The sequence below is a fragment of the Ips typographus genome, linkage group LG6, assembly GCF_016097725.1.
Source record: "Ips typographus isolate SLU linkage group LG6, UJ_Ityp_2.0, whole genome shotgun sequence".
Lineage (NCBI taxonomy): Eukaryota > Metazoa > Arthropoda > Insecta > Coleoptera > Curculionidae > Ips > Ips typographus.
In genome coordinates this window covers 11,153,228-11,178,585 of record NC_138427.1, presented here as the reverse complement: position 1 = coordinate 11,178,585, position 25,358 = coordinate 11,153,228, and the positions used below count along the sequence as shown (strand labels likewise).

General features: G+C 33.0%; 2 protein-coding genes across 4 annotated transcripts in view; one reads left to right on the top strand and one right to left on the bottom strand.

The window, feature by feature from the left end:
* LOC145730740 (protein CEPU-1-like) overlaps positions 1-8,983 on the top strand; it is a 44,045-nt gene extending 35,062 nt beyond the window's left edge. For 2 of the 3 annotated variants that reach the window (XM_081982095.1, XM_081982093.1), the window contains exons 3-10: positions 3,338-3,545; positions 4,276-4,449; positions 5,055-5,183; positions 6,552-6,689; positions 7,287-7,436; positions 7,489-7,530; positions 7,590-7,646; positions 7,706-8,983. In XM_081982095.1, the coding sequence (XP_081838221.1) occupies positions 3,338-3,545; positions 4,276-4,449; positions 5,055-5,183; positions 6,552-6,689; positions 7,287-7,436; positions 7,489-7,530; positions 7,590-7,646; positions 7,706-7,851 (1,044 nt within the window). In that variant the 3' untranslated portion in view covers positions 7,852-8,983. The remainder of the gene's footprint in view (positions 1-3,337; positions 3,546-4,275; positions 4,450-5,054; positions 5,184-6,551; positions 6,690-7,286; positions 7,437-7,488; positions 7,531-7,589; positions 7,647-7,705) is intronic. The other variant, XM_081982094.1, reaches the window with a different exon arrangement.
* Positions 8,984-11,155: 2,172 nt separating this feature from the next.
* LOC145730741 (neurotrimin-like) overlaps positions 11,156-25,358 on the bottom strand; it is a 34,573-nt gene continuing 20,370 nt past the window's right edge. Inside the window, exons 2-9 of the mRNA XM_081982096.1 lie at positions 21,122-21,219; positions 20,409-20,616; positions 17,558-17,716; positions 14,703-14,831; positions 12,739-12,879; positions 12,298-12,447; positions 12,201-12,242; positions 11,156-11,964 (exon numbers count right to left, since the gene is read on the bottom strand). Coding sequence (XP_081838222.1) covers positions 11,843-11,964; positions 12,201-12,242; positions 12,298-12,447; positions 12,739-12,879; positions 14,703-14,831; positions 17,558-17,716; positions 20,409-20,616; positions 21,122-21,219 — 1,049 coding nt within the window. The 3' untranslated portion in view covers positions 11,156-11,842. The remainder of the gene's footprint in view (positions 11,965-12,200; positions 12,243-12,297; positions 12,448-12,738; positions 12,880-14,702; positions 14,832-17,557; positions 17,717-20,408; positions 20,617-21,121; positions 21,220-25,358) is intronic.

Genomic DNA, 25,358 nt, shown 5'->3' with positions numbered 1-25,358 from the left:
AGAACCTCTCAAAATATTTCAAAGCATTTTAAAAGCTTTCATAAGTTTGTAGAACCGTCCATAAGTTTTCAAATGCTTTAAAAGCAGTCCAAAACTTTCAATGCTTTCTAAACTTTCCAGAAACCTTCCAAATGTTCCTAAAGTAGTCTAAAAAGATTTCAAATTACTACAGAAACTCCAAAATGCTTCTAAAGCAGTCGAAAGCCTTCCAAAAGCTTTTAAAAGAGTCTAGAAGCTCTCAAAACATTTCAAGACAGTCTATAAGTTTCCGTATGCTTTTAGAGCAGCCTTAAAAGCAGTCGAGAACATTCAATGCTCCTAAATTAGTCTAAAAAATTTCTAAACACTACAGAAATTCCAAAATGCTTTTAAAACAGTCGGAAGCCTTTCAAAACAATCTAGAAGTTTCCAAATGCTTTTAGAACAGTCTTAAAGATACCAAGTGCTCTTAAACTGTGCTCTAGAAGCCTCCAAAAAATTCTAGAACTGTCTAAAAATTTACAAATGCCCCTAAAGCATTCTTTAAACTATCTAAAATCCTTTCAAATACTCCTCAAGTAGTTTAAAAAGGTTTTAAAACACTACGGGAGCCCTAAAATGCATTCGAAAGCTTTCCAAAACAGTCTAAAAGTTTCCAAATGCTCTTCAACTAGTCTAGATGCCCCCAAAAGATTTCAAAACAGTCTAGAAGCGAAAAATTCTAGATTTCTTTATGCATTCATGCAATTCAATTCCAAATGAAGCAGGCATGGATAATGATGAGGCAATTCCAAATGATGAGGCATTTGAGAAACTGCAATATGCTCTTTAAACTGTCCAAATGCTACTTAAGTAGTTAAAAAAAAATTGAAATTTTTTGAAACAGTCTAAATTTTTCTAAAGCAGGTTAAAAGCTTCATAAATTTTTTATAACTTGAACTCACAAAAACAAGTAAAAAAATGTGTATCTTTGAAAGAGTTTTGTGCTTTTTGAGGAAAATAAGTTTTTTAAGCGGTTTTTTTCAAGGTTTTAGTGCTTTTTAATCCGGACTCTGTTTTATATCTTTACATCTGCACAAAAAAAAATTGCCAGAAAACTAATGACTATTTGTTAAAACAAATTTTAAATAGCGATAAGATAATCATTCAAATTAAGACAGCGCTAAGTTAACGTATTTATCAAAGCAGGTTTCATAATTACCGTGGTAATTACGTTGACGATAGAGCCGTGCCGAGTTATGGCGTGCAATCAGAGCATTTTACTGCACGCTTTTGCCCGTCCGACATTTGCGAATTTGATGTCTTCATCATTTCGAATTTCTAATTTGTAAGCCGTGGAAGCGTTGATTGAGTGCTTGAATAAGCAAGGGACGTTTGCAATATGTCATTAGCTTCATTAAAACGTAACGTTACACGTTGAAGCCGCGTTGATTACTTTTGTAATATTTGATTTGAGATACTCAATTCGGTAACGTTTCACTGAAATGAACTGGCCCACCGGGGATTTTACTCGTTTACGTTAGGTAATTGGTTTTTTTGCCGCTCTTCGTGTAGTTCGTAGATAGATAAACAGTGAACCAGTTTGTTTTTGCCATTTTGCTAGTTGCATGGAAATTAAATACCCCCAAGGAAAATCCGACACAAAATTACCGCAAAATAAAGTGTCCCAATTTATATTTATTAATAGTGGAACAGTAGCTTTTGCGGAAATTTACTTCAGACAAATAGAGAGCCGTAAATTAGAAGTTGTGCGGTTTCGTGCTGCACAATTCAAGTGGTGTTAATGAATAGTTTTAGACCCTCACGTGACCTCTTGAGCTAACTTTTAAATGCGATTCCGCATAGTATGACCGGCGCAAAAGTTGTTAAAAGCGAATTAAAAAGTTTTAATAAAACTGAAATTTGTGTAGAAACAGCTTATTCCGCTGGAACACTTAATTATGTACAACCCGCCATCAGTTAAATAGACTCCTTTCTACGTCAATAGGTTCGCTGTAAGGATAATTTCAATTAAAAGTTTTGCCTAGCTGGCAAGCGGAAAAGAAAAATATTGACTGCGTTTGAAATGCTTGAACAACTCAGACCTGGACAAATTTATTTTGTAGTTTAGTTCAAACTTTTCAGAATGAAATTTGTCAAGCAAAACAATTAAGAGATGCATGAAATCGGGCTAAAAAATATTTACAATATAATATGTGATATTATGGTAAAGGAAATTTGACGCCCTCTAGCGTCCAAACGGAGTTATCAATCAACTCATGGGGGGATATTTTTGGAAACCTTGAAATCTGATCTATCTTTGGTTTTCTATGACATTTTTACGTATTTTGTCAAGTAAGGGAGTAATTTAGGGTCAAAGCAACGAGTGTCACAAAATATGTGATTTTAAGGTGATAAACTACGTGAAATTTTCTTTAAAATGAAATGCATGTCAATATTTTGACAGAAAATTCAAAATGGCGGCCTGGAACCGTCAAAAAATACAACTTTTTTATTTGTCAAGTTATAGTTGACGTCTCGGTGTCATTTTGTGTTAGAATTTCTCGGAAAAGAAGCTGGTGCAGTCGGTTATTTGATATCTCGAAAATTAACAGAGTTAGACCTAAAATTTAACATTTTAACCATTTCTTTGCCAGAAATTCGACCGGATTAAAAAATATCATAATTCTGGAGTGTATCATGATCACTTTTTTTCCAAACCTAACCTAATTGTTTTAATTTGCTCTTTACATAAATAGGCTTATGAAGATTATACATTTACGTCGGAAAGGCATATAAAAATGAATTGTCAAGAACAGAAGATTGCAGATGTCTTGTAAGTCTGGGAGGCTTTTGCTGCGTTTCATTGGCTGAAAGTTCACGTGACATTTTTTACTTCTGTCCAGTGGATCTATATATTTTTCTGGGTAATTGTAGAGTCAATTTTAGAGAAGATCACTATAAAGCCAGTTTTCAACATACATTGTTAACTGGCGTTAAGCTTCCCAATCTCAGTTAAAGCATTAAACGGATTAGTTTGAATGTTCACTGGAGTTAAAACCCTAACTGAACAATTTTGATCGTTTTAATACAAAATTAATACAAAATAATTCTGGATTTGGCAGTTGCATATTGTCGTAATTAAATTTGGAAAAAATGGCTTGTGAGCAAGCTTATATAATTAAATTTTCTATGATGTAAGTGAAGGGGATGATGGTTTTGGGTTTTGCAAAACCCACCACTTTACTCAAAAGTCCCATTTTTACGTATAATTAAATATCTAGAATTAAATACAAAATTTATTTAAAATAAGCGAGATGTTTGATTAAAAACTAAAATAACAACACTAAAACAGTTTTTCAATTTCAAACATTTTTAGGTTGCCTGGTTAAGAGTAGACACCCAGACAATTCTAACCATCCAAGTTCACGTGATCACCAAAAATCACAGAATAGCCGTCACCCATGTAGAACAAAAAATCTGGTATTTACATCTCAGAGATGTGCAAGAATCGGATAAAGGATGGTACATGTGTCAAATCAACACCGATCCAATGAAAAGCCAAGTAGGATATTTGAACGTTGTTGGTAAGTATAATAAATTATAGACCTAGAAGAGTTAGAACACTTGTAGAGGTCTCTGAAATTTATTAGAAGGTTTCTAATAGCATTTAAAATTCTATGATACTTTCAAAATTGTCCTAGAGGCCTCTGTTACTTTTTAGAAAAAATAAATAAACAAAATAATCTAACATTTATTGAATCGTCAAACTGATATTAATTGGTACTATCAAGTTATAAAACACATATTCTTTAATAAATTAAGAAGACATGTCATGTAACAGTCAGAAGTCACTGAATAGAGCTTATTTTCGTTAGCCCTTTGAAATTTCAATTAAACTGCCGTGTGTTTCGCATTAAACGTTGAACAGATTCACCTTGAAGTTGGCTTCAAATTTGGGGTAAACCATCGTACAATGAGAAACCATTTGCATATCGCATTTAGGTGATTCCTTTGAAGTGCTAGAAACTCAAACTGGCCAGTATTCGCAAAGGAATTTACTGCTGAGTTGACAACAGTGCATGTTTCCAATTCCGGGCGTTGCTCGAAATTTATTAGGGACCCCTTGCATTAGAGATCGGGTTTCCTCAATGGCAAATCATTGAAGGTCTGTATAGGAGATGCTACAATTGATTATCTCCAGGCTCGGAGAGGTCAAGTGAACCTGTACTGGGTGTTCAACTAATATCTTTTAAGTCAAAATTTCTACTAAAGCTTTAATGTACAAAAAGCAACAATAGCTTGATTGAAGTGTAGCGCTTCCTGTTTCAGTGCCCCCCGACATTTTGGATTATCCCACCAGTGCCGATATGGTAATTGACGAAAACAGTAATGTGTCCCTTCGATGCGCCGCCACTGGATCTCCAGAACCAACGATTACTTGGAAAAGAGAAGACGGTTTGCTTATTCAGCTTGCCAATGGATCGGAGGGTAAGCGCCTTTTGAATTGCCAATTTATAGAGTGATAAGGGACGCGAGTTTTCAAAACAAATTAATCAAATAAATTTATGACGCTAAAATGTGCAAACCTTATACAGACACCGTTAAAATTCTTGACTGACCGTCTGTTTAATTTATTTCCTCTACAACATTCGTGCGAGTTAATGGACTATATTAGAAGAGCCTGAATTTGAATAGAGCATCAAAAAATAAAAGCAGCAGCTAAATTTTAGACGGAAATGGATCATTATTATAATGTGTTCCACTAACTAACAATTAACCAAAAACCATCCGGGGACTAACATTGTATACAACTATAATCGAAATATGTTCAATTTAATTCTGGCCTCAATGCTCTAACAAAAACAACTCTTTATTGCAGAGGTGGGAATTAAAGTTAGTTCCACAATAGCGCGTTTGTTCTCTTTTCTTTTAATGAAATGGGACAGTTCACAGGGGGAATACGGAACCGAGTAGCCTCGTTTTAAAATTTTCACAAAATACCTGAATGTTTCGTTCGGGTACGATTATTCACTTGGGCTATTAGAGACTGGGTTTTAAGCAACTACATGTGATAATCTTGTTTCGTGACATAGTGTCAAACGTAACGGGAGAGACGCTGAACCTAACCAAAGTGAAACGGGAGAGAATGGGGACGTATCTTTGCATAGCCTCTAATGGAATTCCACCATCAGTCAGCAAAAGGATATCGCTGTTGATTCAGTGTAAGTAGATAAAACTACGTTTTGTTGTTTTAATTTTTTAAGTACACGTAGCAGTTTTTAATTATTTCTAACAGAATTAAAACTTTGTTGTTATGATAATACCAAACAAAAATGATTAGAAGGCTTAATTTAATCATAGATCATAATCCTCACGTTTACTTTACGGTAAAGTTACTTAATTACATTTCTTTTCAAGAGTTTTATAAATGAAATACTAGTTTCTAAAGCGTTATGGAAGTTTTAACAATACAGACTCATCAAATTTATTTTCCGAATTGAAGCATTGTGCATTCTTCTTAGAGACGCGCATTCGGAAATCGAAACTCGAACAGCAAATTGGAATTTCAAATTGAACGAATGGAGACGCGGCTTCAATGTTGTATTTAGTAATTAGAATCTTTCAGTAGACAAACAAATATAATTCAGTCCATAATTAATCTGGGTTTTTCAAGAATCTTAAATATGCAAAGTCATCCAGTTTGATGCTAAGTTAACATTTACGAAAATCTTAGCACAGTGGGTATAGTTTGTGATTGCTAAAACACAGCAGCAAGCTAAAATGTGTTGCAAACTGCGTACAGGCCTGTGATTTACGCAAATACTGCACATGAGGACTTAACAGTATTTGCGTAAATGTCATTACGGTGGATAGGGTTTTAATGCACAGCAAAAGGTTTATTTATTCCAAAAGACCTTAAATTAGGTAAAATAACCACTTTGAACCTTTTTTTTGTTCCGAAAAGGTTCCATAATTTTTATACCAAAGAACCTGATAAAAGCTGCTTTCTTAACCAATCTACAAACAAATACTGCACAAACCATGAGTTTATTTAATGACTTGTCCATAAAGCAAAATTTGTTTCAAATATAATTAAATTACTTTAGTAAACTTTCGAGTTTTATAAAGAAAATCCTGAATGGAGTATTCAATTTAAGCAACTTTATATACAGTGTATACAAGAGATGGAAAGCTTCAGTTAAAATGCAAACCAGCTAATTAAGTTGAGCCAACTTTTCCAGTTTCAAGCTTATCAAAGTAAATAAAACAACATCCAGTACCGGTTAATGGTCAAATCTATAATTGCGACTAACCCACACAAATTGATTTACTGGGGACAAATTTATTCAAAACCTCTTTAAGGAATTTTCCCGATTTCTTGGAACGATTTAATGGAAAATCCTGTTTGAAATTGGTTTGCGTAATGAAATCAAAGCCGAGCAGAGTGAATCAATCGTTTTCTGCTCATTATACATAGAAAGATTCCGGGTATTTGCCCACTATTCAATTATCACTGGCTGGCAAAAAAATACACGATTTATTCCATTTTCTTGTTGCGCTATAATGAAATGCAAAACATTTTTTTTCAGTTCCACCGTCCGTTTGGATTCAGTCCCAGTTAATTGGGGAGTATCAAGGAAACAAAGTTACATTGGAGTGTCACTGTCAGGCCTTTCCTAAGTCGATTAACTACTGGACGAAAGACAATGGAGAGATCATTCCTCACAGTAAGTCTGATTCAGAAAGTTTAAGGAAATTCATTGTATTATTGTATTCAAAATTTGATAACTAGCATACAAATTTACATGTGCAGTATTTGCGTAAATCTTACACTCTTCGTAGTGTTATGATTGGCCAAAAAAAGCAGCAAGCTGAAAACTGCTTTTTTGACCAATCACAAACTAACCACTGTGCTGAGATTTACTTAAAATGCTGCACATGTAAACTTGGCAGGAATTTAATACATTGTGATCAAGCAAGCCAATCAGCCAGAATAGCATTTCTTGTATTTTTGATAAGCAAACCTATCATTGTAAAATGCTTGGTGAGACTTCTGCTAGAAAAAATTCTCAGACTCTGTGTCTCCAAAATGAAGCTTTTGGAGCAGCTAACATATTTTAGGAAATATGGCAAACACATTGTTGCAAAAAACAAGCCATTCTATACAGAGTGTGTAAAAAATCTCACCACCTAGTTTTTAAGCAGTAATAAAATACAGTGTATTTTTAATATCTAAAAAAATTGTACGAGTAATACCAAAAAGTGAGTTTTTATCATTGCAAAGCAATATCTTACTCTATTTTCATATAATCTTTGTGGTGTAGGTACAAAGTTTGTTCCTGAAATCATTGGAGACAACTACAAAGTTCACATGAAACTCACCATAAACTATTTGGGCGAAGACGACTTTGGAATATACAAATGCGTCTCCAAGAATTCTTTAGGGGATATGGAAGGATCCATTAATGTTTACAGTTAAGTCTGTGATTTATCGTCACGTTGAAACTGAAATAATTTACTTTACAGAGATACCGCGTACCAACTTGGTCGTTCCGATAAAAGATAAAAGTATGTTTTTCTGTTTTTTCTGTTATATGGCTATAACACTGAAATCGTATTGCTTTCAGGTGCTGTCCATGATAAAGTGGACGATTTAAGTTATCGCGCGGAAAATAATGGAAAAGGTGAAGGTATCGAAAAATTGTTATTATAGTAAAGGCTTCATAGAGCTTTATTGTTACAGACAAAGTGGAGAAACTGTTAAAGAAAGCGACCCAATTCAGCACCGGCAGCAGCGGCAATCATTTCCAAACGATCGACTTTGTGAAGCTTATTGGCGTTGTTTCGCTTCAATCGCTCATTGTTCGGTGTTGGAATTTTTTGAATTAAGGTTATCGACTCAAAATTCAAGTATTTCATACTTTTCAAGCCTCTGATTTGTTGCAGAAATGTAAAATAAGAAAAACACCGGTTGTGATTGTATCAAACATTGTTAAATAATTTTTTACAAAGTAGGTTCTTATTTGAATTTAATTTTCGTTCTGCTTTACTAATCTTGTTGCAGTTATTATTACTGTTATAATTACACTATTTTGTGTGCTAATTTTGCCACAAACTAATACTGTTTTTTTTTGTGAAGTCATTACAAGTAGGTAAATTTGCAGAAAATGGTTAGTGACTTTCAAAAAGTGTAACTGAACTTGTAGATTGTGTGACTATTTTGTTTTAAACTACTAACCACTACTTTACATAATCAACTATATTTCTTTAATTAAGCATTTACTAAATAAGATTTAGAGTTGTACTTGTAGACATAGATTAACTAGTTGAAAGTAGTTTTCTGTATTTTTGTCCGCAATATTATGTGGGGGCATGGTTTTGAGCAAAGTCGACGTTTTGGTAAAGTTATCAGCAATTTGGGATATTTGAAGGTAGGACCATCAATGTCAAAATTCCTTATCAGAATCAGTTTGTATTATATCAGGAATACTAGTCATTATAGGAAACAAAAATATGTAAGTGACATTTCTCGATAGATTAAACTGGGAAATATTCTTCTCTTTTTGTATACAGAAATTGTTAAGTGTGATTTCAACTTTGTCACATTTTTAAACATATTAAAATATCGTAAAAAAATATCAAATTTATTGGGTTGCTTATATTTTTTGAAAAAACAATTCTATGATAAAGAAATGATTAAAGAAAATACGAGGTGGATTTCAAATTGATACATTTTCTGAGACACTCTGTACAAGGCAGATTCATGCAAGCAAAAATCATGCTGGAGAATAATTTTATCAAAACACGTCGACAATTTCAATTTTGTACCAAAAAGTCTAACTGCCACAATTGTTATAGTTTCAAATATTTTTTATATAAAGTCACTCAGTATAGTTTCTACTAAACTTTATCAATCAAAAATTAATAAAAATTACGTAGTTTGTCTCCTATAAGGTAAATAAATTTAATAAAAATGTTCTGAATAAAATAGAGAGTGTGCATTTTTGTACACACTAGGTAAGGAGTTTTTTTTTATTCCCAAGTTTAAAAAATGTGTATTAACTAGATAAAGTAACACAAGTTCATTATTTCATTAGAAAAATACAAAAAAATGTTAAATACAAAAGTTTTAGAAGTTGTGTTAGAAGTACTACTACTAGTATTAGAAAACCCCTATTTTTGAACACATTTTTAGATTTTCTATGAAATTTTAAAACTTTTTTGTTAATAATGTTATATACTTAAACCTAATAGTTTTACTAATATTTTAATTTTTTCAACAAAATATTAGTTTTTACTAAATTGTCTGTATTGCCATTGTTTTTAAAGGTATAGAGTATTCATATTTGGTGCAAACGTTCTACAGGGACGAGAAAAAAAATTATCTAGCGTTAGATGGTACAGGGCGTTCAATTTTTTAAAACATACTTTGACTAATTTAACTTAACCAATCTCGACTTTTTTAAATGGAACACCCTGTGTATTATTCTTTTTTCTGACAGCTTTTATGAAATACTTTTATTAAGTATGTCATATACCTAATATTATTTTTTAATTTTTACTGTCGTTTTTGTAATCTTAACTAAACTGAGTTTACAACTAAATTGCTTACAACAAACCAAATATGCAGGTGTTGTCAAACTAAGTTAGTTACAAAATTATTATTATCACTTATTTTTGTTAATTTTCCAAAAGCGTAGCATTTTGTCACTCCAAGTGAGTTTTACTGGCAATTTTGTCTTGGACTGTCCTTTCAAACTGTGTTTCTGTTAGTTCAAACTTTGACACCGCTTTTCTCCCTGACTGTACCAAAACTAGTAATGTTTTTTTATGTTATTGAATAGGAAATTTAATGGGGATTCCAAAAATGTACTTAAAACTGTCATTTTCTTACTCCAAGTGGGTTTTAGAGACGATTTTGTCTCTGACTGTCCTTTCAAACTGTGTTTCTGTTAGTTCAAATTTTGACATCGCTTTTCTCCTTGACTGTACCAAAACTAGTAGTGTTTTTTATGTTATTGAATAGGAAATTTAATGGGGATTCCAAAAATGTACTTAAAACTGTCATTTTCTTACTCCAAGTGGGTTTTAGAGACGATTTTGTCTCTGACTGTCCTTTCAAACTGTGTTTCTGTTAGTTCAAATTTTGACACCGCTTTTCTTCCTGACTATACTAAAACTAGTAGTGTTTTTTATGTTACTGAAAAGGAAATTTAATGGGGATTCCAAAAATGTGCTTAAAACTTCATTTTCTTACTCCAAGTGGGTTCTACAGGCGATTTTGTCTCTGACTGTCCTTTCAAATTGTGTTTCTTGTAGTTCAAATTTTGACACCGCTTTTCTCCCTGACTGTAATAAAACTAGTAGTGTTTTTTATGCTGTTGAATAGGAAATTTAATGGGGATTCCAAAAATTTTCTTAAAACAGCCATTTTGTCAAGTGAGTTTTACTGGCAATTTAGGTTAGGTTAGATTCCATACCTGTATATGGATTCGTTGAATGGTAGTATTAAAACAGAATAAAGTTTTAACATTCAGTGATGAACCATTAAAGTGCAACGAATTTCAATACCTTGAGAAAATCAATACATATTTCCAATTAAATTGGAAACCAAAATAAACAAGTACTTTTAATGGGTTCTTGTTCTGCGCCAGTTTGGCAACACTTACAATCCATGTAATCGCGCTCCGGTTCTCTAATAGTGGCATTTTGCAGTGTTGGCAGCACATCAAAGTTTAATTCAAAATTAATAAAATCGCAAAATTTGCAACAACTGTACACCGTTGCCAAACTTTCTAATTTGCATGCGCAACACTTCTCAAAAGACAATCATCGAACATACTTTGAAAGTTTAGTCGGGAAACTAACACTAACTCGCCCAACTAAGAGCCCAAGAGCGCCACGCGGAATATTTTAAGGTAAAATTGGCCGAGTTGTCGATAAACCAGGAATATTATTGGCCAATAAAGGTAAATGTTGTAACGTGCCAGCAGGAAAATTAACGTTTTATTACTAGGCGATGCAGGTGAGGGTCGAGAAAACGAAAATCAATGCTTTTGCAGCTTAAAATTTACATAAATTAATTACATTGACGTAGTGTTTTGGTACCTAACTTGTGTAATGTACTTTCCTTTGGATATTTTAAGGGAGAAAGCATATCTGGGCTTGTTGGTGAAGGGAAAGTTACAGAAAACTGGCTTCAACATAGCTTTATTTACATTATACTAGGTCAAAATGACACCTGTACAATATGATATGAAAATGTATTATAGCTATTATGATAAGTCTTTTTTGTAGTACTTTGTGCAAGTACTTGCTTTAATAAGTAAACACGTCAAATATAGCTAAGTAGAGAGACCTTGGAATTACCTAAAAAAGAATGTTACAGTACACAATAATAATTTATATAAATACAATGTAGTTACAGAACACAACTATTTATACCCATATGTACAAACTCACAATATTCAATATATAATTTGTTTTGACGTTATGATATGCTTAGGAACTTACGCACTAAAGTGGGGATCAGTGAACATTTCAATAATTCCAACTGAAATTACATCCAAGTTAAACTTAACTTTTGTGTAAACCCAACTTAAATTTTAGATTTTAGATTTTAATCGAGGTGTAATTTTCAAACTGCACAACTGAAACGATTATGATTGTCATCTATTTATACAATAACCATTGTGGAACAAAACAAAAAACATACAATGAGCGAGGCCATAATGCCACCACAATATAACCAGCTGTAAACGCCCGGCAATGTTATGCGCCAGTTGTTTTGAAATGTTCACGGAACTAAAACACATTCCCTAAATTAACCGGTCCACCATTCAGCAACACTTGCTACAGATCACGAAACCAAACAGGAAATTTATCGCACCAAGAGGAGTAAACTAAGGCACAGCAAAAAATAATCCCTCCAAATCGTATTTCTACTGGAATTCATATATTTCGCTTTGTCTTGGAGGAGGGAGCCCGTATGGTCGTGGACATCTGCGGAAGAAAAATTTTTATTTATGATATTGTTAATAAAAAGGAATGCTCCAGAAAAGGTGCGTCCATAAATCGTCGAAATTATTCCGGTTATTATTAGGGAACAATTGAGATACCGAGGAACGATTATATAAATCGCTGAAGGGGCGATTTCTCTTTAATAAGTTTGATTGATGGTCTGTTTGGTCTTTTGATATCACATTTTATGCAAAAGAAAAAAGTTGAAAGTGACTTACCATTAAGGTTGCTCTCGCCTAAACGGGAAGAATTTGATATCCCTAAAATCCATAAAATGTCATTTAAAATAAACTGGATGTTTAGCAGGGAACTTACTTTGAAGCAGAATAGTGCCGTCAGTTTCTCCTAAAGCATTTTTGGCCACACATTTGTACTGTCCATAGTCGTGACGTCCCACATTGTTAATAATCAATCTCATAACTGTTTTATATGAATGAGTCTTCTGCGAGGCAGTATACTTATCACCTGTAAACGTAAAAAATATACAACAAACAACTTTAATTAAAACTCCCAATAAGTACTAAAAAAAAGCGGAGCAATTTAATTAGATTTAACTTTTGAACTACATAAATCACCAAACTAGACAGCGAGTGTTTCCACTTCGAAAACTCTTCCGCGATGCACGATGCATCAGGGAAAATTAATTTATTGAAATGGAAAACATATTTGAAAGGAGATGCGTTGGGTTTGTTTCGGATTGAAATACAACGAGCGGAAACTTAAAGTAACCAAATTTAAGTGAAATGCAACGCTTACTGTTATGGGGTAGCATGTCGCCCACTTCATTGGACCAGTAGTTTATCGATTTCGGAAAAGCCTCGGCGTGACATTCCAGAGTGACGTTTTGGCCATCGTAGGCGCCCACCAGTTGAGTTTTAATCCACACCATTGGAGGAACTGCAAAAAATTAGATAATTAGTTTAATAGTAAAATAATACTGGTGTACAGTTTCTTAATAACAAGTTAATAAATGAGGGTTTTATCAAAGCTGGACATATAAAACTCACTAAAATATATTGTGTTTTCAAAATTCCAACAAACAGTTTTGAAAGATATAAAATTCAAATTTAGAGTTTGTCCTTTGAAGGGTTTTAGCAGTCTTAAAAAGCATTGATTAACGTTATATTCGAACACCCTGTATATCCAGGAAAAATGTAGTGACGTTGTTAGTTATTACCGCCAATAATAAATTAATTTTTTTATTTGATTTATTCCAGAGTATCACATTAAACCAAATTTAGTTTAGTGGGTTTGATGTGTTTTTTAAGTACTTTTTAAGATTCAATATCTCGGTAACGTGAAGAGCTAGAGAGACTTTTCTTCTTCTAATGGCGGTTTAACGAAATTAATAGGAGTTGAAATAAAAAAGTTAAAACCTATCAAAAATTCAGATGCTTTTTCGAATGGCATAGGAACGAATTTCCTGCGAATTTAAATAAAAGAGCTACGATTTTTCAAAAAGTCAAAAAATTCAATTTTTGTCAAAAGTGCTTTTTTAATTTTGCTCTACAAGGGTTCCAATGCACAGCAAATGGTATATTTATACCAAAGGACTTCAAATTAGGTGAAATAAGCACTTTACACGTTATAAAAATTGGAAAAATATCAATTTTTTAAAATTCTCAATTTTTCTTTAAATAATCTTCTAATTTTAATATTCTTGTGCTCCAAAAGGGTTCTATTGCACAGAAAAAGGTATATTTATACCAAAGGACCTAAAATTAGGTGAAATAAGCAAAAAAATCAGTTTATAAAATTTAGTTATTCAAAGGAGGAGCGAAAAACCGCTTTCCCCAAAACTAAATTAATATAACATAACATCAAAAAATCTAAAAAAATTTAAAATATGAAAATAATGGTCTCTTCTTGTCTCTTCTCTGGTTCTTTGCACATCATTAGCAAACAAATTTGAAAAATTTGCCAGCTTCTTGAACCTCATTTTTGTTTTGTTTTAAAATTGATGTTATTAACCAAAATTTAGATGTGATCTCAAAATTTGTTTTATATAATTTTTTTAAACAGAAACTGCCTAGAGCTTTTTTAACCTCAAATACGGCTCTAATCTTACTTTCTGATATTTGTAATTTTTACTCAATGGACAAACTCCTCTCGACGGTCACGTGACCTACTCCTAATAAAAACACGACAACACACGTGACTTTATCACTCAAGTTGTTGCTTCCCAACCAAAAGCATGCGATCCAAAGCAAACAATAATATTAAGTTCAGAAAAGAACAAACACATACGAAACTAGTATGAATTTTGTACTGATGTCATTAAAATAACATGAGAAGAATCGTGAAACTAGTGTAAGTTGTTTTGATGTTACAGCATCCTGGAAGAATTAATAGATTGAGACTTTATTTGGCTTGCAAAAGAAAGGGCAGACTAAGAAATATGTATGCTGAAAGGCAGACAGAAAATCCAGGAATAGCAAAAAAGAGTTCATCCAAGATACTTCCATGAATACAGGTTTTTAATTAAAATTATTTGCCATACATAAGTAGAATCATAAAACACTCAGTTACTCAACATATTGTTGTGAAACTAGGTCCGTACAATTAATTAGGACATCTTCATAAACATAGATAGCTTCATGCAGATGATCCGAACCTGAGGCTATTATTTCACTTACCAAAGCAGACAAAAGGGTCTAAACGGATGTTTTAACGATTGATTGCAAGAGAATATTGGAGGTATATTATGTGGGCTAACTTACAATTGACGACAAGCATAATGCGTTTGCTAACAGAAGGCGGAACCCCATTGGATGCGATGCACAAATACGGTCCCATGTGTTGTCTGTTCACCCGTGTCAAGTTCAGCAATGAGCCCTCAGCCACTGCAACTGAAACAGAAACGGGACAAAATTATAATGAGGTATTACGCACACTAAACTGGACCCAAAGAGAGATGTTCAGCAATTAAGCCCGCGTCAAACCGGGCCAGGTTTAATTCGCAGGAAATGCGCTTTTAAGCTGTGAATTGGACCTTCTAATATTTATTTAGTCCGATGGTGTCAGGAATTTGCTTTGCCAATTTGCCCACTCTTGTAGCGAAATCAATGTCCGCGTCCGACAGGAAAAGTTCTTTTCTCTGAAACGTTTCCCCGGTGGGAGTGCGCCACTTTTCTTCTAATTCAGAGAGAGAGAAATATAATTGGGGGACGCCGGCTATTTATTATTTACGGAAAAAGTGTTTTTCAACTTTTAAGATAAATTAATTATAACATCTGGCTCCCGCAATCCCTGCCAAGGGAGGCAATATAATTAAATCAAGTCGGAAGTGGCACGAACTCTTTTTCACGCGGCAGAAGTTGTCCGGACGGAAAACAGGATTAAACAATTAAAGTAGCCTTTCTGTAGGTAATTCGTAATTTCATTAACTTTATACAGTTTTCTATTGAAGTTTTTCGTCTCCGTTTTCTACCTGGATCTGCGCTCAATTATTTTTCAAACAGAATTCAGTTCAGTTTTAAAGCTCTACTCGGACCCTCGAATTTCAATTCGGATTACTTTGTAATTACTTTTTTCGACAATCGAAAATCTTGTTGGATATTTGGACAAGAACTTTGAACTTTTTGAAAAGTTTTAGTACAATCTTAACTAGTATTATAAATGTCAATAGTAACAGGTTCAATAGTGTCATTGATTTTTTTTTTAATTTTTAACCGAGTGCACCAAAAAACATTGAAAATTGAAAATTCACCACAAATTCAGTTTTTACGTTAGAAGCTTCATTTTGTTAGACAATATAGCCCAAAGTGTCTAGTAAGGTTCAATAGGGTCATTAAATTTTTTGAAATTGTCTTATAGCGGATTAGGGACAATAATATAGATGTATATGTCAGTGGATCTATTTGAAATCACGTTTTGACAGGTTAGACAGAGCTAATACAATAATTTTGCCGGGAGATGGCGCTTGGACGGATCCTATTACAACTTTTAGACATATTTCACGAATAGTGTCATCTGTACTCGTTTCTGAGATTTATTTTTATTTTATGTAAAATTTGACATTTGCACTACCCAAAACAAGTTTAATTTTCGCACATCAGAAAACGTTTTTCCTTGGTTTTTGGGTTTGACTTTGTTAAACAAGGGTGTTGCAAAAAAGGTTGGAAGTAATACAGGGCGATCAAAAATTGGCCACAAAATTAAATTCCAAAAAGTGTTTTGCCTCAAAAGGTTCCAATCGAGTTTTTCATATGGAACACCCCAATTTTTTAAATTTTATCTTATCTCCATTTCAACTTACGACTAGTTTAATTTATATTATTTGTTTAAAAAATTGATACTTTTTGAAATAGTTACAACACCAAAATAATCTTTTTGAAATGTCCAAAACTTGAACAGAATTAGTGACACCTATTGACAGTTGCTATGCAGTTTGGCATTAATACTCACGAAAATTCATCTTAGACGTTTGTAGAATAATCATTTATTTACAATAAATTATTTCAAAAAGTTTTAACTTTTCAGATAACTAACATAATACAAACTTGTCATAATTTCAGATGAGGAACAAAATAATATTATAAAAATAGTTTGAAACACTGGATTTTTCGCACTTTTTAAATTTAATTTTTTGAGAATAATTTTTGACCACTCAGTATTATTATAATTGCTATTTTTTGCACCTCCACTCTTACGACAAATTTAGTTTGACAAAACAAATCACAAAAAACAAGAAATAAACCTTTTCTCATATGGGAAAATTAAAATTGTTTTAGGTAATGCAAATGCCAAATTTTTCATAAAATATACTGATATGCACGAAATATGTCTAGAATTTGTCGTAGAATTAAAAAAAAAGACAATATTCAGGGTGTTTAAAGTAAGCGATTAGCACCATTTTGAAAATATTTTATAAAGCACTGCAATTCACCCTGTATTTTTTTTTTCGAAAATTAAGTCACATTTTGACATTTGTTTTTCATTTTGTTAATATTCGTAGTTTATTTAATTTGTTTAGTACTTTAATTTTATTGTTGCCTTATCGTACAAGCTATAAAATGAATATAACAGAAAAATTGACACAAAAACTTCAAAACTGTTAAACTTGACAATAACGACAATAATCATTTATATTATTTATCTAATTCAATGAATGATTACATAATTCATTTTGAGTTACGTAATAAGCGATTTTTGATTTGAATTGATTTGATTTTATTGTACTAGTGTGATACTGTTGTACTATAAAATTTCTCATACCATACTAGTAATGTAAATAACTATTATAACGTTTTTTATGGTTATTTTTTTAACCTGCTACACCAGTATCTACTTGTTGTATATTACCAGTTTCAATTTTGATTGTGTTAAATGGACTAATTTTTTTTAATGAAAACTGGTTTAAAAACAAACCACAAAACACGTTTTCTGTAAAAACTTTCAAATGCAACATTTCACACGGTGTGGTGCATTAAGTTTTTTTTTTCCAAATTACACCCAGTACAGTTTTCTGTCGAGAAAACGCCAATCACCCAAAGCTTCTCGGGTTCCATAAAACATACACAAAAACTCGTTGTAAATGAGTTTTCCAGGCCGAAAACAAAAACACGCGGCTTACCTTCTTTCCCGTCTGCTAAAGTAATCAAGTCTCCACTTTCCCTCTTCCATATAATTGACGGCGTTGGAAATCCTTTAGCAACACAGTGCAAATTAACATTGGCTCCTTCTCGTACGATAATATCGCTGCTGGTGGCGTAATCCAGTATATCAGGTGGGACTGAAAAAAAATGAGCAAGTTGTTGCAAATCTGTCTTGATTAGAAATCTTCGAGTTAAGATAGCCGCAACCTGCGGAAATCTCAATTACGATATTTCAGAATAACCTATTTCCTATTCATTATATTTAGTGCAACTGCGGAAACCCCCGGCGGTCAGCAAAACCAATGCTTCTCAAGGGAGTTTCCGTACGTTCGCAAACTGCCATTTCTCTTCCTTAAAACCTCTTGCAATTTCGCTTTTAGCAACGGTTTAGTTTCCTCATGAAACGCTACTTTATTTAATTTAGATACCACTGACCAGTTTATTTCCGGCTCTTTGTCTTCATATTTTTATTAACCACCTTTCCCGTAAGGACAATTAACACTTCCATCACTCTAACGTAATATCAACCATATTATATGGCTGAATTGATTTTCACGTATTGTTGTTAGATATAATTAGTGTCGAACTTAATACGGTGTTGATAATACAGCCGCTCGATTAGATTTAATTCAAACCGCTTGAAATTGCAACAAACAATCAACGACAATTATCGCACAATACGTTCATTATGCAAAGGAGAGCCTTTCGCATGAACTAACGTTCAATATCCCAAATTCAATAGCTTTTCAAACTGAATTGTTCAATTATTCACCTGAGTTTAAGTGGCTTATGTGGTTTTTCTGACTACCAAATGGAACAGAACGTTGCCAAGAGATTACTATTAATATTCCATTAGTTTTCTGGACGTGACTTTCTTCTGCTCCCCAACGGCTTAACAATCAAGTCTAGAAGCACTATTTTGCAAATTACCTGAAGGTACCTACCTTTTTCAGGTGAAGGTTAATTATATTCAGTATAGAATTCCAAATTTTAAACATAGTTTATACTAAAACTTTGTTTTCAGGATGATAGTAATGTTATTTAATGTTGATAAAATGTTATTTTTTATTAAACTAAACTAAAAAGTTTTTAAGTAAGTAAGACTGAATTTTCCTTTTAATTTCAAATCCAACTCAGTTTCAGCTTCTTTTTCTGTTCTCTCCTACACGTCATCTTCACATGTGGTTTCCTCTCTCCCGTCTCTCTGCCCAGTTTCCTCATACTCAATTTCCTTCAACTAGGAGAGGTTGGTATGTTTTGTGAATACTTTCTTACACAGTTGAATAACTCGTCTTTCTTTTGCTTTCTTTTGATCATCTATTCCCTTTTATCATCAAACATGCCCTTCATTTGAAGTAACTTTCATTTAGGAGAAAAATCAATTTTTTCCTCAAGTCACACAAGCTACAGCTGGTTTAAGGCAACCCAATTCGTATTATTTAAACTATATTTCGTAATACTTTAAACATATTTCATATTTTCATAATTTAGGAAATCCTAAAATCAAATTATACAGTTTTTGAACATTTTACTCATTCTTCCATCTTCAGATTAACAATGAAGAAAATACTACATTGACAGGTCAGTTTAGAGACAGGAATTTTCATTATACTCACTTGTTTTGATATTTTTAGTATTTTTGATAACGCACCCTAAACTTTTAGTAGTTAGTTGCACAGGGTGTTCCAATATACAAACTTAATTATGACATTTTGGCATATTATTTACGTTTTAGGGCTGAAAGAAGAAGATTTCGCCCGCAGTGATGGTTTGAGGTTTTTGAAAAGATGTTTTAGTAACTTTTCCGTTCTTCATCCTGAGAGAGGTGCCGTAAAAATAATCGACAGCCACAGGGCGTAAAGTCGTTGTTTCCGCCACGAAAACCTAAGCGTAACAGATCCATTTGTGCCTAAGTTATACAGGGTGTTGCACGATAACTTTAAAGTGCTTCAAATAGTAAGTCAAGTTTGCTATATAGACTATTTAATTCAAAGTTATCTCGTTAGAGACATACAGGGTGTTAAACACAGACATTCCATTCAGAAATAGCTTCTTTAATGAAATGACTTGAGCACTTTAAACCTGTCAAAAATTTGTAAAAATTACATTTTTTGTCAAAATTGTCAATTTTTTATTTTGTTCCAGAAAGGTTCCAATTCCAAAAGAACATATTTATACCAAAAGACCTTAAATTAGATATAGCACTCTTGGGTTATTTTTGGACGCCCTAAGAAGCCTTGAAATGTGACATATATAACATTTATCGTGGAACACCCTGTATATATTTTTTTACCTCCATAAATGTACCTGAATGCGTACCAAATTTAAGGAAGAAAGAAAACAATTAATTTGAAATACAAACATTAACAAAATTAAAATTAATTAAACATTAAAATGTGGTCAAGGAACCAGGTTCGAAAATCTGTCCATAAATCCTGATTGAGGATGTTAAATGTGTTGATAGTAATTACGTCCCTTGTATAAACATATTAGCGTTGAATCTGTATTCCCAGTATACATCCGATGGACGTAACTTGCAAAGCTCTAAAATTGACGTCATTGTGTGATTGAAAGATCTCATCAGCTATTAATCCTTAAACAGAAACCTGGAAGCTTCCCCAACATGAAATAACACGCTTTCACGTAGATTCATCTTAATTACGATCGAGAAACTTTCCAAATATTCTCTCGGATATCTAATCTAGATCTTTGAGATATCTATGGCTTTCAGCGTCGCAAGCAAAGCATGACAACCACTAGAGCTAATACACTTAAAGGTCTCGCTATGACCTTTGAGAAATTTAATGAAATAACAGAAAACAAGCTTACCAACTACGTCAAGAAATCCCACTTGACTTTTCATTGGATCGGTGTTGATCTGGCACATGTACCATCCCTTGTCCGTTGCTTTCACCTCTTTGACGTGCAAGAACCACGTTTTATGCTCGCTATGGGTTATTCCTATTCTATGGTTTTTCGTAATGACGTGATTCTGTATGGTCAGGATCGTTTGCGTGTCCACCCGCAACCAGGCCACCTAAAAACACACTATTTAGTGCATTTGCATTTTTATCAATTAAACAGTTTGGGCAAGCAGAGTTGGCATGTCGGCATTATAAAATCCTATAAAAAAACCCTTGTGCATGTTATTTTAAGGAATATTTTTAAATTGTTGACCGGTGGTTATAAATTATATTAACTCTATTACTTTGTAGGTTACACCGATAATCGATTACTTAAGTGAGAAATTTATACACCCCCGTCCCTGTTTTTTAAGATGATATCAAGAAAAAATAAAACAAAGAAACCAAGTTCAGTGTAAATTAAACGGTATAATATTTGTATTTCCTGATGGATTTACAAAATACGGTCGTTGATTTTCCGATATTACTTTTATAGGACAGGGGCATGACACGTTGGCGATTAGCATATCAAATGGTTTTTCCACTTAGGTTTGTTAAATTTATTATGGCCTTTTCCAGGGCATTATTTATGTTCGAGGACAGGTCCGGCACTATTTTTTTCCTGTTCAGTTCACTTACCTTATAACTCCCCAAATCGTTGACCAAACAGGTCAGTATGGCTTCCCTTCCCACCGCGGCAGTGACGTTCGTGATTGGCGCAGCAAAACTCGGACTTTCTGAAATCAAATTTAGATTAAACTTCGATTTGTGTACATAATATGTTTGGCTCGCTGGTAGTAATGTCTTTTACGAAATACACGTAAAACTTTTCTAATTTAGTTCGCATGATAATTACCATTAACCTGAATAATCACATCAGCAAGAAGTTGATGGTGCTTGTCGACACCATTTGCTCGCCGAACACTTAAATTGGTATCGATATTTTAATAGCCCTTTAAAACGAACATGTTTATCAACTCTTCAGTATTACAGCCTAAAATCAAATGTTATATAAATTATCATGACTGTTATTTATTTCCCAGTCAAAAATAGTACTTATTACAGCTGAAAAAGTGGCAGCACGACATCAAATCCATTAATGAAAGTATGTATAGCAAAAATCAAAATACAATGGAGTGACGTGTAACAGTGTAATAGAAACGATTTGAATGTAACGTTGGTGAACGTTTGCTTCTTCATTTGTCACATTCAAAATATCTATATCTTGATTCACTTTTCTGTAACATTATTACGTCATTCCAATTTTCTTTGATTTTTGCTATAGCCGTCAAATTGACAGCTTTCAAAAAATTTTGGGCCGCATTCTATTTCACACGGCTCTGGCTTAAGGGTTTAATTTACTAGCCCCAGAAAGTCCGTAACTGCCGAAATACCCAAATTGTGTTTCATGTCAGTTGAGTGAGTTTTCTGTCATTTTCTGTTTAGTTATTCTAGTGTCACAAAAACTAGGATTTTTTCTAAAAATTTTCCAGTCAGGCCCTGGTTTTTAGGATTAGTTTAGTGCCTTCAGTGAAAAATTCAGGCCCGTAGCTGCTCAAATACCCAAATTATGGGCAAAATTGTGTTTCATGTCAGTTGAGTGGGTTTTCTGGTATTTTCTGTTTGCTTATTCCAGTTTAATGAATATCAGGGTTTTTCTAAAAATTGGTTAATACCTACGTCCCTGGTATAGAGGTTCAATTTACTGGTTCCAGTGAAAGTTTCAGGTCTGTAACTGCCCAAATACCCAAACTAGTCAAATTGTGTTTCATGTCAATTTAGTGTGTTTTATGCTATTTTCTATTTGCTTGTTCCAGTTTAATGAATACCAGAATTTTGTATAAACATTTTCAGTACGACCCTGGTTTTTAAATTATTTATTTGCCGCCATTTTGGATTTTCACGAATTCAATAACAGCCAACGTCAAGCTGACAGTTGTAGTACATTCCCTTACCCCAAATGTATCAAAATAAGTATAAACAATTTTTTAAAATTTAAATTTTTTTAACGCCCGTGTATCAGTACTGTTGTCTATCCATCGACATATAAAAGTCCATACCATCTTAGTCAAATAAGTACAAATAGTACTAAAACTACTTAAACTTATGGAGAAAAGTGTTTTTTCAGAAAGACTATTTTATTGGCTATCCATCGACATATAAATGATCACACCATGTCCGTCAAATGTAATTGCTTCATAATAGAACAATACAAGAAATCTTTATTACAAAGTTTTCATAATTAATCCAGTTTTCCAGCAATGTAGCTGATATAAGTACTAATTTTCATCCACATAACCTTGATTGATACTTCTTTTTTTTTCATATTTTGCCATTAACAACAATTGTTCCGTTTAATTGAATTCCTTTACACTCTTGCCCAATTTCATAATTAACTAATACTGCTATTATAAAATTAATAAAACCAAATTTTTGTCTAAAAAAACGTATATTCCATTACAACAATGCGCTGGAATTTTGCTTTTTTGTGTAAACATCGCGTTTCTCTTGTTGCCTACCACCAAGCATTCAACATTGCTTACTGCTGATTTATTTATTGTTTTTGAATTCGATTGTAATCAAATGCAATAGTAAACAAAAATTTAATTTTCACAATTTAATAATTGCCCTTTAGGCTATGGGTATCAGTCAGAACAGTCTAAAAAAAATTGTAAATACACGTATATAGAAAACAGAGAAAAAGTTCAAATATGCTGTTTTTTTTATGTTTTTGATTGAAAAAATACCACAATAAATTGAAATAGGATATTCTTCAAATTTAAGATTTACTTATTGGTTGAACTGACATAAATAAAAAAAAATTTTGTCAATTTTTATTTGTTCTGTAAATAACAATCAAAGTATACTTTTTGGTCTAGAAACGTTAAAAGGAAACTATAAGTGACCATTCACGAGAAAATATCACCATCAACGTACAAAGTGTCAATTCTTGGGTCCGTCCAGAACAATAATATTACATTACTTAACACATCTGCTTTTATCACCATAACCATTCTCGTGTGTGTGCTTCGATATATGTGTGCCATTGTTGTGCCATCATTTCAGTTACAATGGTACAGGATCGTTTTCATCCCCCTTATCAACAGAGTGAAGTTGCCGGCCTGATAATGGGCGGAAACGGGACAACGATAAAAAGAACTTCAATTTTATGTCCGACAATAAAAAGGGTTAACTGATAAACGCTATAGAATAATAATATCGAGTATAATGCGGTTGTTATTTTCAATCCTCCTTCGTTCGGTGCGATTTTTTTTCCAATCCGGTTACTGACAGCTCGATTTTAATTCGTAATGAACACAGTTATTTTTATATGGAAAACGTCCATCACAAATCGTATGAATATTCATTTATATTAAATTTTCTTAATTAATAGGAAATTGATATGAACTGTCAACTAGTTATTTATTTTTTTTAGCTAGATGGTTTAATAGTATTTTATTCAACTAGCATGCATGTAATGATTATTCACAAAGATGAAGTTTGCGTAAATAATCCAGTGAGTAATAGCTGAGTACACACAAATAAAAATGTCATTTGCTGTCAACGTGACAATCGCCCTCACCTACTATTGTTCGGTTTGGTACCCAACAATTTGACAGCTTTTTTTTCTACTTATTTCACCACATGAGTTGATTGATAACTCCGTTTGGACGCTAGAAGGCGTCAAAATTATTTCACCCTAAAATCACATATTTTGGGACACACCTTGCTTTGACCCTAAATTACTCCCTTATCTGACAAGCTACGTCAAAATGTCATAGAAAGAAAAAGATAGAGCAGATTTAAAGATTTCTAAAAATGTCCCCCCATGAGCTGATTGATAACACCGTTTGGACGCTAGAAAGCGTCAAAATTATTTCACCCTAAAATCACATATTTTGGGACACACCTGGCTTTGACCCTAAATAACTCCCTTATTTGACAAGTTACGTCAAAATGTCAGGCCGCCATTTTAAATTTTCTGTCAAAATATTGACTTGCATCTCATTTTAAAGGAAATTTCACGTAGTTTTAAGAAATGAAATAGAGGAAAGAAAAGGAAAGTCGAGGTTTAGGAATAACACTGTGGACTTTACGTCGCCACAGAAAATTAAATAATTTGAATTTGACTAATGCAGAAACAAACGTTACTGAGTAATAGCCGTGAGTAATGACTCATTACTAACCGGTAGGTAGTAAGTGTTATTATTTATTCAAAACTAGTGCGTAATAAACATATTATTAAACAGTTATAGAAAATACAGTAAAACAAATTTCAAGCTGTGAAACAGTAATTCATAACCAAAACAGTTTAAGTTTGAGAATAAATTCGAGCTTAATAAGTCGATTGGGACAAAAAAAAAGACAGAACTTAATGCCATAAGAAAGGTTGTAAGAAAAGGCGAAGTTGTTAGTAAATTGTTTTTGTTCCCCGGAGAAATACAGTATAAAGGAGAGCGGCGGTGATAAGGCGGTATAAAAATGGAAACTGATATCTTAATTTATCAGATTGAATGGCATACACTCTACCTGGTGTTTCAAAAACTTTATAAATATGTAACGTCTTAATACTGCTAGGTAAATAAATTGGTGCTCGAAAATGGAGAATCTCGACTGGAAGCTGTACTACTAAAGCACCTAAATTATATACTAGACATCGTTAGAGGTTTCCTCGAAGAAACGAACAAGATAAAAGATAATTTGTTTTATGAGGATCGTGGCGAGCTTAATCAATTATTTTTATTCTCGAGGGATATATTTGGAGGAATCGTGATGTTGATAAACCGCCATAATAACGCGAACCGCTACTTTTATTAGGCAGATAGTCCATGCGAGAAATTTATGAGCTTTATGAAAAAAACCCTTCATTTTTTCA